Source organism: Poecilia reticulata, chromosome 13, assembly GCF_904066995.2.
Source record: "Poecilia reticulata chromosome 13, P_reticulata-male-v2, whole genome shotgun sequence".
In the NCBI taxonomy this organism is placed as follows: domain Eukaryota; kingdom Metazoa; phylum Chordata; class Actinopteri; order Cyprinodontiformes; family Poeciliidae; genus Poecilia; species Poecilia reticulata.
In genome coordinates this window covers 35,075,617-35,089,408 of record NC_088842.1, presented here as the reverse complement: position 1 = coordinate 35,089,408, position 13,792 = coordinate 35,075,617, and the positions used below count along the sequence as shown (strand labels likewise).

The 13,792-nt window shown below is 41.1% G+C and overlaps 1 protein-coding gene, 3 long non-coding RNA genes and 7 other non-coding genes across 11 annotated transcripts in view; 10 read left to right on the top strand and 1 right to left on the bottom strand.

The window, feature by feature from the left end:
* Positions 1–637: 637 nt before the first annotated feature.
* On the top strand, positions 638–1,924 carry LOC145554529 (uncharacterized). The gene is made up of 2 exons (XR_014090503.1): positions 638–1,448; positions 1,518–1,924. It is a non-coding gene; the product is annotated as an uncharacterized LOC145554529 (long non-coding RNA).
* Positions 810–972, top strand: LOC145554747 (U1 spliceosomal RNA). Its single transcript, XR_014090740.1, has one exon. It is a non-coding gene; the product is annotated as a U1 spliceosomal RNA (small nuclear RNA).
* A 570-nt stretch (positions 1,925–2,494) lies between the features above and the next one.
* On the top strand, positions 2,495–4,004 carry LOC145554528 (uncharacterized). Its single transcript, XR_014090502.1, has 2 exons — positions 2,495–3,526; positions 3,598–4,004. It is a non-coding gene; the product is annotated as an uncharacterized LOC145554528 (long non-coding RNA).
* On the top strand, positions 2,888–3,050 carry LOC145554746 (U1 spliceosomal RNA). Its single transcript, XR_014090739.1, has one exon. It is a non-coding gene; the product is annotated as a U1 spliceosomal RNA (small nuclear RNA).
* A 961-nt stretch (positions 4,005–4,965) lies between the features above and the next one.
* LOC145554745 (U1 spliceosomal RNA) lies at positions 4,966–5,128 on the top strand. The gene has a single exon (XR_014090738.1). It is a non-coding gene; the product is annotated as a U1 spliceosomal RNA (small nuclear RNA).
* Positions 5,129–6,806: 1,678 nt separating this feature from the next.
* Positions 6,807–6,969, top strand: LOC145554744 (U1 spliceosomal RNA). Its single transcript, XR_014090737.1, has one exon. It is a non-coding gene; the product is annotated as a U1 spliceosomal RNA (small nuclear RNA).
* A 438-nt stretch (positions 6,970–7,407) lies between these two features.
* LOC145554749 (U1 spliceosomal RNA) lies at positions 7,408–7,569 on the top strand. The gene has a single exon (XR_014090742.1). It is a non-coding gene; the product is annotated as a U1 spliceosomal RNA (small nuclear RNA).
* A 796-nt stretch (positions 7,570–8,365) lies between these two features.
* On the top strand, positions 8,366–9,844 carry LOC145554726 (uncharacterized). Its single transcript, XR_014090712.1, has 2 exons — positions 8,366–9,366; positions 9,438–9,844. It is a non-coding gene; the product is annotated as an uncharacterized LOC145554726 (long non-coding RNA).
* Positions 8,728–8,890, top strand: LOC145554770 (U1 spliceosomal RNA). Its single transcript, XR_014090761.1, has one exon. It is a non-coding gene; the product is annotated as a U1 spliceosomal RNA (small nuclear RNA).
* Positions 9,845–10,813: 969 nt separating the features above from the next.
* Positions 10,814–10,976, top strand: LOC145554748 (U1 spliceosomal RNA). Its single transcript, XR_014090741.1, has one exon. It is a non-coding gene; the product is annotated as a U1 spliceosomal RNA (small nuclear RNA).
* Positions 10,977–11,209: 233 nt separating this feature from the next.
* Positions 11,210–13,792, bottom strand: part of LOC103475232 (uncharacterized) — a 19,103-nt gene continuing 16,520 nt past the window's right edge. The window contains exons 9-11 of the mRNA XM_008426697.2: positions 13,329–13,530; positions 12,272–12,592; positions 11,210–11,597 (exon numbers count right to left, since the gene is read on the bottom strand). Of these exons, the coding sequence (XP_008424919.2) occupies positions 11,477–11,597; positions 12,272–12,592; positions 13,329–13,530 (644 nt within the window). The 3' untranslated portion in view covers positions 11,210–11,476. The remainder of the gene's footprint in view (positions 11,598–12,271; positions 12,593–13,328; positions 13,531–13,792) is intronic.

The window sequence follows — 13,792 nt, the reverse complement described above, 5'->3', positions numbered from 1 at the left end:
AAACATGACAGTCAGGTTGATTGGCCTCCACAAAATTCTCCTTAGGTGTGAGTGTCTGTGTGCATGGTTGTGTGTCTCTGTGTTGCCCTGCGACAGACTGGCGACCTGTCCAGGTGACCTCGCCTGGTACGCCAGCTGGAGAGGCACCAGCACCTCCTGACCCCACATAGCTTAATATATTATTGTTTCACTTTCACATGAATTGATCTGAAAGTTATGATCGCCCTTAAATATTAAATCATTTCTTTCCATCTTTCATTAAGATAAAACACTTAAAAATCTCTGTGGTCACTTTAGATACAGTTTGTGTTTATGAATATGCTTCATTATTATGAAATCTTTGCTTTGCATTAGAAGTATGAAATATCTCACAGCTAAATGTCATTCCTCGCTCTCACCAGCAGGTGGCAGCAGCAGAGCGGCCAGTAACGCCGTTATAGATACAAAATAACAGATTTGTTTGTTTCCTTTACATTTTAGATTTATTAATATAAATTAGTTAGTTGTTGCAGATGTAATCAGTTATACCGTTTGTTAAGTTGCTTAGGTTTATTTGAAGACTAAATAAGTTTTAAAAGCAAAACGTTTTAACATGCTTCAGAATTTTCGCAATGGATTCTGGGAGCTATAAACCGTCTACATATTGGTTAATTTTGATTTCTCTTTTATAAATGTATTATTTCTCTGAATTTCTGAATGTTTAGTTGAAAGTTAAATCCTACAGTGACTGAGGGAATATTTTACTCTCCCACCGTGAGTCAGAACCGGATGTGTGACGTTGATAAGGGTCGGTCAGAGGAATGAACGGCATACTTACCTGGCAGGGGTGACTCCATGATCCTGTAGGTGGATCGCCCAGGGTGAGGATCAGCCATTGCACTGCGGCGATCTGACCTCTGTGAATTCTCCACATGGGAGAATCTCAACTGCACAATTTATGGTAGTGGGGGACTGCGTTCGCGCTCTCCCCTGGTCATCATGTTAAATGTAATTTATATCAAACTGCTTGTACTAACATTTCTGTAATATTTACTATTCAACAAAAGACTGAAAACTTTCTGCTCTTTGTCGGGTTTGGTGGGATGGTGTTCCACCCTCCCTCACTCTGTGCACCGGGAACCGTTGATTGCTGCGCGAATCGAACGCCTTTACAGTTGGGCGGGCCGCTGCAGGTTGCCTGCGTCTTTGTCTCCCACTGTTGCTACGGTCGGCGGCTATATGTCGGCTTGTGGGTTTGGTCGACTCGTCTGCGATCGTAAGTGCCAGTTTTGCTATCCGTGGCTGGGATCATGGTTGGTTTTTGGGTGCTACACCTGTCGTGCGTTTCTGCAGTGTTGCTCTGATGGCGTTGGCGGCTGCAGGTGGGGGTTGCTGTGGCGTGCGGCTTCCGTCTGGTCCTCACCTGCTGACCCGCTTCCTCCCGGGTTACGCTGTGTTTCCACCCCCGGGTAAGCTACCCGTTATTTAGGTTTTGATTTCTTTTATGGATCCACTGTTAATGGGTTTTTCTGTTTCAGGCAACTGATTGTTTGGAGCTGCAGCGCTTTGGACGCTCTGCTGTCTTGTCTTGTCTTGCTGTTGTTTTGGCCGCTCTCAACTAAACCCATTGCGGATTGGGCAGGCTGTGTGGGCGGGGCGTTACTCCTGTGGCCCCATCGAAGGGCATTTGGAAGCGGATGACAACGATTTGTTACATTGTTTTCTTTTAGTTTTGTTTTGTGATTGAAGTTACTAATTTGTTTTCTTTTTGGGTTGATTTACTAATTTCTTTTGCATGTTTTGTTTTATTTCCTTTGGAATAATTGATCTTGTCTGTCCTTTTTCCTTGTGTGTTCCTTTTGTTCCAGGGACCAAGTAGTGGGCCTGAAGCCTTGTTTTTAAAAATGTTTGAAAGAATTGTTAAATAAAATATTGTGCACTTAAATCTGTGTTCCGGTGCATCTCGTCACTTTTAAAAATATCTCCACCTGCTGGTCACACAGGCTTTTGTAAAGTGTCACTATAAATGTTACTTTAAACTTGCTTTATTCTGAAAAACAGCTAATTGGTAAAACCACTAAAGTTACATATTTTAAACATATTTCATTGTCATGTCAGTATAATCTGTAGGAGGCGTAACAGGGCCATCATACATTAAAGGAAAATTCTGCCAAAATCTTCAAATTTCGAGATTCGCCTCAGATTTTCTCATGCAATTTTATTTAAATTTCTTAGTTTTAAAATTCGAAAATTAAAAAAAAAAATTCCAGGAAATAACAAATTTCAATGTTTTTTTTGTTTAGAAAATTTCTGAGATTAATCTTAAAATCTGAGTGGAAATTTATTACTCCTGTTTTTATTATTTTAATGTTTATTTGCTGTAATACGTCACTGAAAAAATGAGACATAATCAGAAATAATAGAGCAAGCCAATACTCAAAGTGCTTCCTGTAGAAACTGCAGAATCAGCCAATCAGAGCCAGGAGGCGGGGCGTATCACTGTCATTCACTCGTGTATTTGCTGCTAAATCTGCTAATAGAAAAACAACTTACAGTTACTGGGAAATAGTTTATCCACGGTCTTTCGTGGCTATGCTAACTAGCCTAGCATTCATGCAAGGCTATGCTAGCTGTAGCGTAGCAGAGAGCAAAGAGAGGAAATTAATCTCAAATGTTAAGATTGATATTTTCAATTTTTCTCTAGAAAATTTCTGAAATTGGAGTTTGAAAAGTATAAAATTTGCTAGAAAAAAACCTCTGATATTTCTGAGATTTTATTCTAGACAAATCCTGAGGATGAAAGTTGAAAGTTAAATCCTACAGTGACTGAGGGAATATTTTACTCTCCCACCGTGAGTCAGAACCGGATGTGTGACGTTGATAAGGGTCGGTCAGAGGAATGAACGGCATACTTACCTGGCAGGGGTGACTCCATGATCCTGTAGGTGGATCGCCCAGGGTGAGGATCAGCCATTGCACTGCGGCGATCTGACCTCTGTGAATTCTCCACATGGGAGAATCTCAACTGCACAATTTATGGTAGTGGGGGACTGCGTTCGCGCTCTCCCCTGGTCATCATGTTAAATGTAATTTATATCAAACTGCTTGTACTAACATTTCTGTAATATTTACTATTCAACAAAAGACTGAAAACTTTCTGCTCTTTGTCGGGTTTGGTGGGATGGTGTTCCACCCTCCCTCACTCTGTGCACCGGGAACCGTTGATTGCTGCGCGAATCGAACGCCTTTACAGTTGGGCGGGCCGCTGCAGGTTGCCTGCGTCTTTGTCTCCCACTGTTGCTACGGTCGGCGGCTATATGTCGGCTTGTGGGTTTGGTCGACTCGTCTGCGATCGTAAGTGCCAGTTTTGCTATCCGTGGCTGGGATCATGGTTGGTTTTTGGGTGCTACACCTGTCGTGCGTTTCTGCAGTGTTGCTCTGATGGCGTTGGCGGCTGCAGGTGGGGGTTGCTGTGGCGTGCGGCTTCCGTCTGGTCCTCACCTGCTGACCCGCTTCCTCCCGGGTTACGCTGTGTTTCCACCCCCGAGTAAGCTACCCGTTATTTAGGTTTTGATTTCTTTTATCTGGGTCCACTGTTAATGGGTTTTTCTGTTTCAGGCAACTGATTGTTTGGAGCTGCAGCGCTTTGGACGCTCTGCTGTCTTGTCTTGTCTTGCTGTTGTTTTGGCCGCTCTCAACTAAACCCTTTGCGGATTGGGCAGGCTGTGTGGGCGGGGCGTTACTCCTGTGGCCCCATCGAAGGGCATTTGGAAGCGGATGACAACGATTTGTTACATTGTTTTCTTTTAGTTTTGTTTTGTGATTGAAGTTACTAATTTGTTTTCTTTTTGGGTTGATTTACTAATTTCTTTTGCATGTTTTGTTTTATTTCCTTTGGAATAATTGATCTTGTCTGTCCTTTTTCCTTGTGTGTTCCTTTTGTTCCAGGGACCAAGTAGTGGGCCTGAAGCCTTGTTTTTAAAAATGTTTGAAAGAATTGTTAAATAAAATATTGTGCACTTAAATCTGTGTTCCGGTGCATCTCGTCACTTTTAAAAATATCTCCACCTGCTGGTCACACAGGCTTTTGTAAAGTGTCACTATAAATGTTACTTTAAACTTGCTTTATTCTGAAAAACAGCTAATTGGTAAAACCACTAAAGTTACATATTTTAAACATATTTCATTGTCATGTCAGTATAATCTGTAGGAGGCGTAACAGGGCCATCATACATTAAAGGAAAATTCTGCCAAAATCTTCAAATTTCGAGATTCGCCTCAGATTTTCTCATGCAATTTTATTTAAATTTCTTAGTTTTAAAATTCGAAAATTAAAAAAAAAAATTCCAGGAAATAACAAATTTCAATGTTTTTTTTGTTTAGAAAATTTCTGAGATTAATCTTAAAATCTGAGTGGAAATTTATTACTCCTGTTTATATTATTTTAATGTTTATTTGCTGTAATACGTCACTGAAAAAATGAGACATAATCAGAAATAATAGAGCAAGCCAATACTCAAAGTGCTTCCTGTAGAAACTGCAGAATCAGCCAATCAGAGCCAGGAGGCGGGGCGTATCACTGTCATTCACTCGTGTATTTGCTGCTAAATCTGCTAATAGAAAAACAACTTACAGTTACTGGGAAATAGTTTATCCACGGTCTTTCGTGGCTATGCTAACTAGTCTAGCATTCATGCAAGGCTATGCTAGCTGTAGCGTAGCAGAGAGCAAAGAGAGGAAATTAATCTCAAATGTTGAGATTTATAATTTCAATTTTTCTCTAGAAAATTCCTGAAATTGGAGTTTGAAAAGTATAAAATTTGCTAGAAAAAAACCTCTGATATTTCTGAGATTTTTTTAGACAAATCCTGAGGATGAAAGTTGAAAGTTAAATCCTACAGTGACTGAGGGAATATTTTACTCTCCCACCGTGAGTCAGAACCGGATGTGTGACGTTGATAAGGGTCGGTCAGAGGAATGAACGGCATACTTACCTGGCAGGGGTGACTCCATGATCCTGTAGGTGGATCGCCCAGGGTGAGGATCAGCCATTGCACTGCGGCGATCTGACCTCTGTGAATTCTCCACATGGGAGAATCTCAACTGCACAATTTATGGTAGTGGGGGACTGCGTTCGCGCTCTCCCCTGGTCATCATGTTAAATGCAATTTATATCAAACTGCTTGTATTAACATTTCTGTAATATTTACTATTCAACAAAAGACTGAAAACTTTCTGCTCTTTGTCGGGTTTGGTGGGATGGTGTTCCACCCTCCCTCACTCTGTGCACCGGGAACCGTTGATTGCTGCGCGAATCGAACGCCTTTACAGTTGGGCGGGCCGCTGCAGGTTGCCTGCGTCTTTGTCTCCCACTGTTGCTACGGTCGGCGGCTATATGTCGGCTTGTGGGTTTGGTCGACTCGTCTGCGATCGTAAGTGCCAGTTTTGCTATCCGTGGCTGGGATCATGGTTGGTTTTTGGGTGCTACACCTGTCGTGCGTTTCTGCAGTGTTGCTGTGATGGCGTTGGCGGCTGCAGGTGGGGGTTGCTGTGGCGTGCGGCTTCCGTCTGGTCCTCACCTGCTGACCCGCTTCCTATCATGGTGACTCCATGACCTGTAGGTGGATCGCCAGGTGAGGATCAGCCATTGCACTGCGGCGATCTGACCTCTGTGATTCTCCACATGGGAGATCTCAACTGCACATTTATGGTAGTGGGGACTGCGTTCGCGCTCTCCCTGGTCATCATGTTAACAATACATTTTTAACCCTACGTTATTTTTACCTTTGAGTTTTTACAAGTAAATTTGTCTTATCATTAAATATAAGCTCATTTTTGCTAGTTTAATGTGTTAAACCATGTTACTGAAAATTGTCATTATTCATGAACAAGTTATTAAGGCTGCTATGTCACTTTTATAAAAATATTTCACATATTTGATTAAATATCTTATGTCTGACAGTATAAAAATACGATGGAGTGAGAATAAATTTCCACAATAAACTCATAACTTTGAGACTGAACTCAATAAACGATTTTTAACATCTCTGATCTCCAATGGCTGAACATTTCCAAGGGAAAGAAATAAAAAGTTTAAAATGTTAAAATATGCTGGAAATCTCAGAATGTTTATTAATCTCAGAATTTTCCCAGCAAATCTTAACGAGAATTTCTCAGAACAACCTGAGACTTCTGAATCTCTGAGTGGAAATTTACTTCCACTTTATTCTTTCTGTGTTCACTCCGTCGTAAATATGAGACAATAATCAGAGAAGGAATCAACTCTGCTCTCCAGTGCTCCAGTAAAACTGCAGAACTCTCCACTCAGTCAGAAGCGACCAGTCAGAGCCAGGAGGCGGGGCTTAGCGCTGCAATCACTCTGGTGCCATTGAGATGAAACAAAGCTTTCATTCAGTTTGTTTATTCCGTTAATGTCATTCCTCGCTCTGACCAGCAGGTGGCAGCAGAGCGGCCAGTAACGCCGGTATAGATACAAATAACAGATGGTTTCTTTAATTTAGATTATATTTTAGTTAGTTGTTGCACATGTAATCATTATACGTTTGTTAGGTGCTTAGATTGAAGACGAAAAGTTTAAATGCTAAAGTTTAACATGCTTCAGCCTTTTCGCAAAGCATTCTGAGCTATAAACTGTCTACATATTGGTTAATTTTGATTTCTCTTTATGAATGTATTATTTCTCAGAGTTTCTGGATGTTTAGTTGAAAGTTAAATCCTACAGTGACTGAGGGAATATTTTACTCTCCCACCGTGAGTCAGAACCGGATGTGTGACGTTGATAAGGGTCGGTCAGAGGAATGAACGGCATACTTACCTGGCAGGGGTGACTCCATGATCCTGTAGGTGGATCGCCCAGGGTGAGGATCAGCCATTGCACTGCGGCGATCTGACCTCTGTGAATTCTCCACATGGGAGAATCTCAACTGCACAATTTATGGTAGTGGGGGACTGCGTTCGCGCTCTCCCCTGGTCATCATGTTAAATGTAATTTATATCAAACTGCTTGTACTAACATTTCTGTAATATTTACTATTCAACAAAAGACTGAAAACTTTCTGCTCTTTGTCGGGTTTGGTGGGATGGTGTTCCACCCTCCCTCACTCTGTGCACCGGGAACCGTTGATTGCTGCGCGAATCGAACGCCTTTACAGTTGGGCGGGCCGCTGCAGGTTGCCTGCGTCTTTGTCTCCCACTGTTGCTACGGTCGGCGGCTATATGTCGGCTTGTGGGTTTGGTCGACTCGTCTGCGATCGTAAGTGCCAGTTTTGCTATCCGTGGCTGGGATCATGGTTGGTTTTTGGGTGCTACACCTGTCGTGCGTTTCTGCAGTGTTGCTGTGATGGCGTTGGCGGCTGCAGGTGGGGGTTGCTGTGGCGTGCGGCTTCCGTCTGGTCCTCACCTGCTGACCCGCTTCCTATCATGGGTGACTCCATGATCCTGTAGGTGGATCGCCCAGGGTGAGGATCAGCCATTGCACTGCGGCGATCTGACCTCTGTGAATTCTCCACATGGGAGAATCTCAACTGCACAATTTATGGTAGTGGGGGACTGCGTTCGCGCTCTCCCCTGGTCATCATGTTAAACAATACATTTTTAACCCTACGTTATTTTTACCTTTGAGGTTTTTACAAGTAAATATTGTCTTATCATTAAATATAAAGCTCATTTTTGGCTAGGTTAATGTGTTAAAACCAATGTTACTGAAAAATTGTCATTAATTCATGAAACAAGTTATTAAGGCTGTATATGTCACTTTTATAAAAATATTATTACATATTTGATTAAAATATCTTATGTCATGACAGTATAATAAATACGATGGAGTAAGAATAAATTTCCACCAATAAACTCATAACTTTGAGACTGAACTCAATAAACGATTTTTACATCTCTGATCTCCAATGGCTGAACATTTCCAAGGGGGAAAGAAAATAAAAAGTTTAAAATGTTAAAAATATGCTGGAAAATCTCAGAAATGTTTTATTAATCTCAGAATTTTCCCAGCAAAATCTTAACGAGAATTTTCTCAGAACAACCTGAGACTTCTGAATCTCTGAGTGGAAATTTACTTCCACTTTATTCTTTCTGTGTTCACTCCGTCGTAAATATGAGACAAATAATCAGAGAAGGAATCAAACTCCTCTGCCTCTCCCAGTGCTCCCAGTACAAACTGAAGAAACTCTCCACTCAGTCAGAAGCGACCAGTCAGAGCCAGGAGGCGGGGCTTAGCGCTGCCAATCACTCTGGTGCCCATTGAGATGAAACAAAGTCATTCATTCAGTTTTATTCCGTTAAATGTCATTCCTCGCTCTGACCAGCAGGTGGCAGCAGCAGAGCGGCCAGTAACGCCGGTATAGATACAAAATAACAGATTTGTTTGTTTTCCTTTACATTTTAGATTTATTAATATAATTTAGTTAGTTGTTGCACATGTAATCAGTTATACCGTTTGTTAGGTTGCTTAGGTTTATTTGAAGACGAAATAAGTTTTAAATGCTAAAAGTTTTAACATGCTTCAGCCTTTTCGCAAAGCATTCTGGGAGCTATAAACTGTCTACATATTGGTTAATTTTGATTTCTCTTTTATAAATGTATTATTTCTCAGAATTTCTGGATGTTTAGTTAAAAGTTAAATCCTACAGTGACTGAGGGAATATTTTACTCTCCCACCGTGAGTCAGAACCGGATGTGTGACGTTGATAAGGGTCGGTCAGAGGAATGAACGGCATACTTACCTGGCAGGGGTGACTCCATGATCCTGTAGGTGGATCGCCCAGGGTGAGGATCAGCCATTGCACTGCGGCGATCTGACCTCTGTGAATTCTCCACATGGGAGAATCTCAACTGCACAATTTATGGTAGTGGGGGACTGCGTTCGCGCTCTCCCCTGGTCATCATGTTAAATGTAATTTATATCAAACTGCTTGTACTAACATTTCTGTAATATTTACTATTCAACAAAAGACTGAAAACTTTCTGCTCTTTGTCGGGTTTGGTGGGATGGTGTTCCACCCTCCCTCACTCTGTGCACCGGGAACCGTTGATTGCTGCGCGAATCGAACGCCTTTACAGTTGGGCGGGCCGCTGCAGGTTGCCTGCGTCTTTGTCTCCCACTGTTGCTACGGTCGGCGGCTATATGTCGGCTTGTGGGTTTGGTCGACTCGTCTGCGATCGTAAGTGCCAGTTTTGCTATCCGTGGCTGGGATCATGGTTGGTTTTTGGGTGCTACACCTGTCGTGCGTTTCTGCAGTGTTGCTCTGATGGCGTTGGCGGCTGCAGGTGGGGGTTGCTGTGGCGTGCGGCTTCCGTCTGGTCCTCACCTGCTGACCCGCTTCCTCCCGGGTTACGCTGTGTTTCCACCCCCGGGTAAGCTACCCGTTATTTAGGTTTTGATTTCTTTTAAATGGATCCACTGTTAATGGGTTTTTCTGTTTCAGGCAACTGATTGTTTGGAGCTGCAGCGCTTTGGACGCTCTGCTGTCTTGTCTTGTCTTGCTGTTGTTTTGGCCGCTCTCAACTAAACCCATTGCGGATTGGGCAGGCTGTGTGGGCGGGGCGTTACTCCTGTGGCCCCATCGAAGGGCATTTGGAAGCGGATGACAACGATTTGTTACATTGTTTTCTTTTAGTTTTGTTTTGTGATTGAAGTTACTAATTTGTTTTCTTTTTGGGTTGATTTACTAATTTCTTTTGCATGTTTTGTTTTATTTCCTTTGGAATAATTGATCTTGTCTGTCCTTTTTCCTTGTGTGTTCCTTTTGTTCCAGGGACCAAGTAGTGGGCCTGAAGCCTTGTTTTTAAAAATGTTTGAAAGAATTGTTAAATAAAATATTGTGCACTTAAATCTGTGTTCCGGTGCATCTCGTCACTTTTAAAAATATCTCCACCTGCTGGTCACACAGGCTTTTGTAAAGTGTCACTATAAATGTTACTTTAAACTTGCTTTATTCTGAAAAACAGCTAATTGGTAAAACCACTAAAGTTACATATTTTAAACATATTTCATTGTCATGTCAGTATAATCTGTAGGAGGCGTAACAGGGCCATCATACATTAAAGGAAAATTCTACCAAAATCCTCAAATTTCGAGATTCGCCTCAGATTTTCTCATGCAATTTTATTTCAATTTATTTGTCTTTAAATTTGAAAATTAGATTTTTTTTTTCCCCCAGCAAATTCGTGAAATTACAAATTTCAATGTTTGTTTAGAAAATTTCTGAGATTAATCTTAAAATCTGAGTGGAAATTTATTACTCCTGTTTTTATTATTTCTATGTTTATTTGCTGTTATATGTCACTGAAAAAACGAGACATAATCAGAAATAATAGAGCAAGCCAATACTCAAAGTGCTTCCAGTAGAAACTGCAGAAACAGCCAATCAGAGCCAGCAGGCGGGGCGTAGCGCTGTCATTCACTCGTGTATTTGCTGCTAAATCTGCTAATAGAAAAACAACTTACTGTTACTGGGAAATAGTTTATCCACGGTCTTTCGTGGCTATGCTAACTAGTCTAGCATTCATGCAAGGCTATGCTAGCTGTAGCGAAGCAGAGAGCAAAGAGAGGAAATTAATCTCAAATGTTAAGATTTATAATTTCAATTTTTCTCTAGAAAATTCCTGAAATTGGAGTTTGAAAAGTATAAAATTTGCTAGAAAAAACCTCTGATATTTCTGAGATATTTTTATAGACAAATCCTGAGGATGAAAGTTGAAAGTTAAATCCTACAGTGACTGAGGGAATATTTTACTCTCCCACCGTGAGTCAGAACCGGATGTGTGACGTTGATAAGGGTCGGTCAGAGGAATGAACGGCATACTTACCTGGCAGGGGTGACTCCATGATCCTGTAGGTGGATCGCCCAGGGTGAGGATCAGCCATTGCACTGCGGCGATCTGACCTCTGTGAATTCTCCACATGGGAGAATCTCAACTGCACAATTTATGGTAGTGGGGGACCTCGTTCGCGCTCTCCCCTGGTCATCATGTTAAATAATGAAGTTATCCTGAAATTTACGTTAAATTTTTTATAAGCGCCACTGAAGCTGTGTTTCTGTTAATATTCTTTCATTACACTGCAGTAATGAATCTCTTTTTTAAAAATCTTGACTCCTGAAGTACTGAATGATTAACTGAAAACATCAATCATTTTAAAAATTACATAATCAGATGGACAGACATAAAGTAGAGCTGAAATGTTATTTTAAAGAACAAAATTATCATGATTCACATAAGTAACAAAAATAAATTAAAAAGTGAGGTGATTGTAAGGACTGTTTCATTCATCACTGAATGGTTTAGTTTTGTGTTCCTGTAAACTTTCAAATCTTCACCACATCATGTTCTTACAACCGTATTTTCTTTCTTTCAAAGATGCATGTAGTTAAATACTTTCACAGTGCATTTCAAAAATATTTTTAATTGTCCCGTTTCTGGTCAATGTCTTCTGACCGCTGTTGATGTCCGTTGAGTCGTTCGGTCAGAGAATCCCGCTCTCCCTGAGCGTGACGTTTACGGCCTGGATGAGCGTTTCGCTGTAGCTCAGCAGTCTGCCGTCATAAACCAGCTGGTCTGAGGTCAGTTCGGTTTGCATCGGAGCTCTGAAAAGAAACAGACAAGGACTTCATTTATAGAAAGTAAGAATCAGTGGATGGTTACTTTCACTCGTTTGTTTCCACATATGTTGCTCATTTTTAATGCCTATAAAATGTTTTCCTTTTCCTTCTTTGCTTCCAAATTATGTTACATGATCAACATAATTTGTGTTCTTTTCTTTCTTGATGAAAAAAATACAACAATGTATTGGCACCACTGTATATTATAAAAAAGGACGTGTACATTTCCACCAAGAGACTTCTGAGCTCAAAAAGTTGTACATTTTTTAGTTTTTAAACTCAGAAAATGTCCAAACTTGACAATTTGACACATTTCCAAAAAAAGCATTTAATTTTTGTTGAACAACGAAATGTCTGATGATTTCTCCCAACTTTGCGGACCAGCGTAGCCAGCAGGGGGAGCCGTAAATGAAAAATAAGGATTTTATTATATCTTTAACTTCTGTATGTTTTAGTTGGTTTCATAAAAGTTTTTCCCCATTAATTTCTCAGTTTCAGTTTTTATTATTTCGCCAACCTTGATAAAAAAGTCAAATAGTTATTTTACACAATGTTTTTAACTTCCATGTGGTTTTTGTTTCTCATATTTTCGCTGGTGTTTTTGCGATGAAGCGGTCAGGTGATTGGTTGTCATGAAGAACCAGGAGGTGGCGCTCTACCTGGTGTGGTACATCCGCGCGATGTTCCGGTCCACCCAGGCGCAGCCGTCCATGTTGTGGGACTGGAGCACGCCGTGAACGGAGACGGCGGTGACGAGTCGAGGGTTGACGATGATCTTGAACTTTTCGTAAACGTGATCTTTGGGGACGGGCTCCTGGTGGAGGTGGGCCAGGACGTCCACGCCCGGGACGCCCCTCCAGCGGGCCGGGTCGGTGCCGCCCCGGGGCAGCGTCACGTTGTTGGGGAACACGTTGTTTTCAAACATGAAGCATTTGTTCTGGGTGTACTTACTTTCCAGGAGAGGCAGCAGCTCCGTCCAGCTGAAGGGAGGAAAGTGAAACACTTTTTAAAACGGTCATTGTTGTGATGACTTTCATGTTTCATTTCTGGTTATTTGGAAATCAGAACCTCACTCGTGTTCATTTTGGTCGGATCTGGGTTGTAAAGTTACACTGTCAAAAATAATCTGCAACACTTTGAGTAATTTAGTCTGACATACAAGAAAAAAATGGGATTCATTTTTTATAGTCATATTTTCCTCATTTATAAACAAGTCGTAGTTTAAAAATGAAATATTTAATTAGCAAGCTAAATATTTAGCTTTAGAGCTAAATATTTAGCTGCTAACTAAATATCTAGTTTACATCAAAACATTTAGTCTGTTAACTAAACATTTGCTTTGTAAACTATAAAAACTAGCTTAGACCCAAGTATTACAGCCAGATATTTAATTTTGAAGCTAAATATTTATGGGGTTCCATTTATAAAGTTACACTGTAAAACACACTTATAATTATCAGAGTTCCAAGCTAAATATTTAGCTCCATATCTATTAGTTTTGTTTTCAGTTTGAGAACAAAACTATTAATTTTCCAAACTAAACATTTCTAAATATTTAACTTGCTGACAAAAATGTTGCTAGCTAAATGTTTGGCTAATGTACAAACTTGTTTGGCGATAAGTGGAAGTGGACTATCAAAATAAAAGCTTGGTCTTGTGGAGCTCTGAATAAACTTTCACTGCTGGATGAATCGCAATGTGAACGTTTTTTCGTACGTTTTGACCGTCTGGGGCAGGATGAGTTCGTCCACGTCGTGCAGAGCCACGTATTTGGACCGGTACATGTTCCGGTAGAGGCAGTCGTTGAGCGCGGCGATCTGCCCAAAGTAGTGGAGGTCACCGGGGCCGTGGGAGGGCAGCCATCCGTGAGAGACATTCAGGAAGCCGGACATGGACCAAGGAATCACCTCCAAGACACCTGAGGAAGAGGAGGAGGAAGAGGATGACCAAAGCCAGACTCGCCGTCAGACATCTTTACTCAGTCTGGATGCGTATTTAGCTGGAAGCTAAAGATTTAGCTTCAACCATAATATTTAGCCTGATAACTAAACATTTAGTTTGAAGCTAATTTTGTAGGTTCAAGTGAAATATTAAGTTTAGAGGTAGAGATTTAGATCCAACCCAAGAACTTATCCATCCATCCATCCATCCATCCATCCATCCATCCATCCATCCATCCA